The sequence below is a fragment of the Chrysochloris asiatica genome, unplaced genomic scaffold (assembly GCF_000296735.1).
Source record: "Chrysochloris asiatica unplaced genomic scaffold, ChrAsi1.0 scaffold00049, whole genome shotgun sequence".
Classification (NCBI taxonomy): Eukaryota; Metazoa; Chordata; class Mammalia; order Afrosoricida; family Chrysochloridae; genus Chrysochloris; species Chrysochloris asiatica.
The window spans coordinates 6,378,224-6,381,629 of NW_006408567.1; the positions used below are offsets into that span (position 1 = coordinate 6,378,224).

Consider the following 3,406-nt stretch of genomic DNA (forward strand, 5'->3'; position numbering starts at 1 on the left):
TGATATGCAGATGGTACAACCTTGCTTGCTGAAAGTGAATAGGAATTAAAACACTTACCAATGAATATCAATGACCACAGCCTTCAGTATGAGTAGCATGTCAATGTAAAAAACCAAAATTCTCACCACTGGGCTGATAAATATCATCAAAATAAATGAATTAAAGATTGAAGATGTCTATGATTTCATTTTGTTAGATCAACCAGCAACACTCATGGAAGTGGTAGTGAAGATACCAAGCAATGAATTGAATTAGGCAAATCTGCTGCACAAGACTTCTTTAAAGTCTTGAAAAGCAAAGATATCAGCTTGAGGACTAAAGTGCTACTGTCTCAAGCCATAATATTTTCAATAACCTCAAATGCATGTGTCCATAGAAGACCATAGAGGAACAGATGCATTTGAGTTATGGTGTTGGAGAAGAATACTAAAACTACTATGGACTATCAGAAGAAAAAAATAATTCTATTTTGGAAGAAGTACAGCCACAATATTCCTTAGAAGAACAAATAAATCTGTTTTGGAAGAAATCGAGCTACAATGCTCTTTAGAGGCCAGGATGGTGAGATTTCTTCTCTTGTACTCCCAATATATTATCTAGTGGGACCAGTCTCTGGAGAAAAACATGAGGCTTGATAAAGTGGAGGGTCAGGAAGGAAGAGAAATAGATGGAGCAGACATTACTTGTGTAACAAACATTATTAGAAACAATATATCAATAAAGAAAAGAAGATTCAGTCAGCATATTGTTCTATCAATTAATAATACCCAGAAACCAAACCCACTGCCAGAGAGACACTTCTGACTATCATGACCCTATACCATGCATCAAAACTGTAAATCTTTGCTTGGCCATACAACTTCACTTTTCTCCTGTGCAGGATCTTGTGCTGAGTAGACCAAAACCCTTGTCCCTCAGCACTATCAAGGCTTCTTGCACTGCCACCATTGTTATTGCTGTGTGTCGTTGATCCAGTTCTGACTCATAGTGATCTTGTATAGGGATTCCGAGGTGGCTGGGGGGTTTGAACTGCCAGCTTTCTGGTAAGCAGTCCAGTGCTTATTCTATAGTACAACACAAGGGATCAGGAAGCCACAATAGAGGCCATAAAATAAAGAAACGAATAAATCATAAGCAACTACAAAGAGATTTTTTAGAAGCCAAGAACCATTTTATTCAGAATAAAATTTTTCCCAACAAGGGAAAGTCAATGAATCAGTAACAGGGAATCAGAGATTTAGGGAGTAAAGACTAACATTTGGAAAACAGATGATACCACAGAACATCTGAACATAGCCATGCCATTCTAGGAAACAGCATGTGTTCTCTCAAGATAGAAATTCTGGTACAGAGATTCTTTAATCTGATTACTCAAAGAAGTATAATTTCAGAACCAAATGGTGCTCTGATAGTGATGTCCTAACAGCAAGAAGAATAGCATTTTCTGTAGCTAAATGGGCGATAGCTAAAGCAGCCATAGCCAGAGCCATATCCACATCCGTATCCACAGCCATACCGGGAACCATATCCACAGCCGGAGCCGGAGCCGTATCCGCAGCCATAGCCGGAGCCATACCCACAGCCATAGCCGGAACCATATCCGCAGCCATAGTGGGAGCCGTATCCGCAGCCATAGTGGGGGCCGTATCCGCAGCCATAGCCTGAGCCATAGCCACAGCCGTAGCGGGAACCGTATCCACAGCCATAGCGGGAACCGTATCCGCAGCCATAGCCTGAGCCATAGCCACAGCCGTAGCCACCGTAGTAGTTGCAGTACATGGTGTCCAAAGGTGAAGTTTTAGTTGAGGTGTAGGAGGATGATTCTGAAGCGTGAATATCATCTGCTCTTCCAGAGCCTTTATATACTGCCAGGAAGGGGTGGAGCACACTTAACACAGACTCTGTGACATCATTATTCCAGCAATTTTCATTTTTTAAAAACTCATTATACTAAGAAAAACAATATTTTCAGATGATTATGACCAGGATGATGATGCTAACCAGTAAAGGCAGTTGTAAGAAATCAACTACACATTGGACAAGTAGATCTTGTGGAATGTATTCAAAGACTAATATAGAGTTTCACCTAATATAGAATAGACTTCTTGCCACCATAAAGATTACAGTCTTGAAAATCCTGAATTATCGTGAGTCAGAATCCATGTGCTAGCAGGGGTTTGGACATTCAGTATGTGCATCAGGAGTGATTTTTCTATTCTTTATCAGTTCCGGTGCATAACTCTAATGAGGTGCTAAGCATGTTATCAGCATGGAACATTTGAATTATCAGGAGCTCTGCTGATTCGCTAGGTTAAACTTTGGGCTGCTAATTGAAAGTTTGGAAGTTCAAACCCATCAGCCTCTTCAGAGGAACAAAATGAAAGAATCAGCTTTCACAAAGATTTACTGGTGCCAAAAGGATCTGTGGAGAAATTCTATTCTGTTCTACAGGGTCACAATTACTTGAAATTGATTTGATGGCAATAGGTTGTTTTGGGGTTTGATATTTTTATTATTAGATTCCTCAATCAATTGTGAATTACTTAAAACCAGTATGATGATGGTGATGTGTCATTGATTTGATTCTGACTCATAGTGAACCTAGATAGGTTTGCCAAGATTCTAAATCTTTACAGGAGCAAAATACCTCATCTTTTTCTGGCAGAGTGGCTTGCAGATTCCAACTGGTGATTATTTGGTTAGCAATCTAACACCTGATCATTACATTGCAGGTGTGTTTATTTTGTGAGAACTCAATGAAATAGGCACTTACTAACAATTGAATGAGTAAGAAATGTTCTGTCTGTAAAGACTAACAATCTTTGTTTTAATATAGGATATTTCATAACAGACTCCTGGTGTGGTGCTGTAAAATAAGCACTAAATTGGTAACTGTAACATCAGCAGTTCAAACATAAGGGTGGATCTCAGAAACCCTATGAGTCAGAAACCCTATGAGTCAGAACAGACTGCATGAAACACAACAACAATAAAATAAAAATGGAGTCCTGATAAGATCAGAGTATCAAACTCCCCACGAGCTCCACAGAAGAGAAAACCTGGTGATTTCCTCCCATAAACATTTCAAACTAGAAAACTCTCTGAAGTAGTTTTAATCTGTATAGGGTTGCTGAATTGGAATCCATTCAACAGCACACAATAAGAGCAACATAAGAGAAAAATAGTAAGAATTAAACTGAAATCAATATGCATAATTTCCTTTATATTTATTACATCACAGATTCTTACAAAAACAATTTAAAGTCCTAAATTGGAATATTTATTACCATACACATCCTATAGATGAGCAAACAAAGGTGAAGAAGCAACTAACTTGCTCAAGGACTGTTAGTTGGTTAGTTGTTGTTGTTTGGTGCCATTGAGTCAGTACCAACTCATAGCAAC

At 38.7% G+C, this 3,406-nt stretch overlaps 1 protein-coding gene across 1 annotated transcript; it reads right to left on the reverse strand.

Annotated features, from left to right (window-relative positions):
• Positions 1-1,420: 1,420 nt before the first annotated feature.
• Positions 1,421-1,780, reverse strand: LOC102827008 (keratin-associated protein 21-1-like). The gene has a single exon (XM_006862589.1). The coding sequence runs from the start codon at positions 1,778-1,780 to the stop codon at positions 1,421-1,423; it is 360 nt and encodes a 119-aa protein (XP_006862651.1).
• Between the last annotated feature and the right edge of the window lie 1,626 nt (positions 1,781-3,406).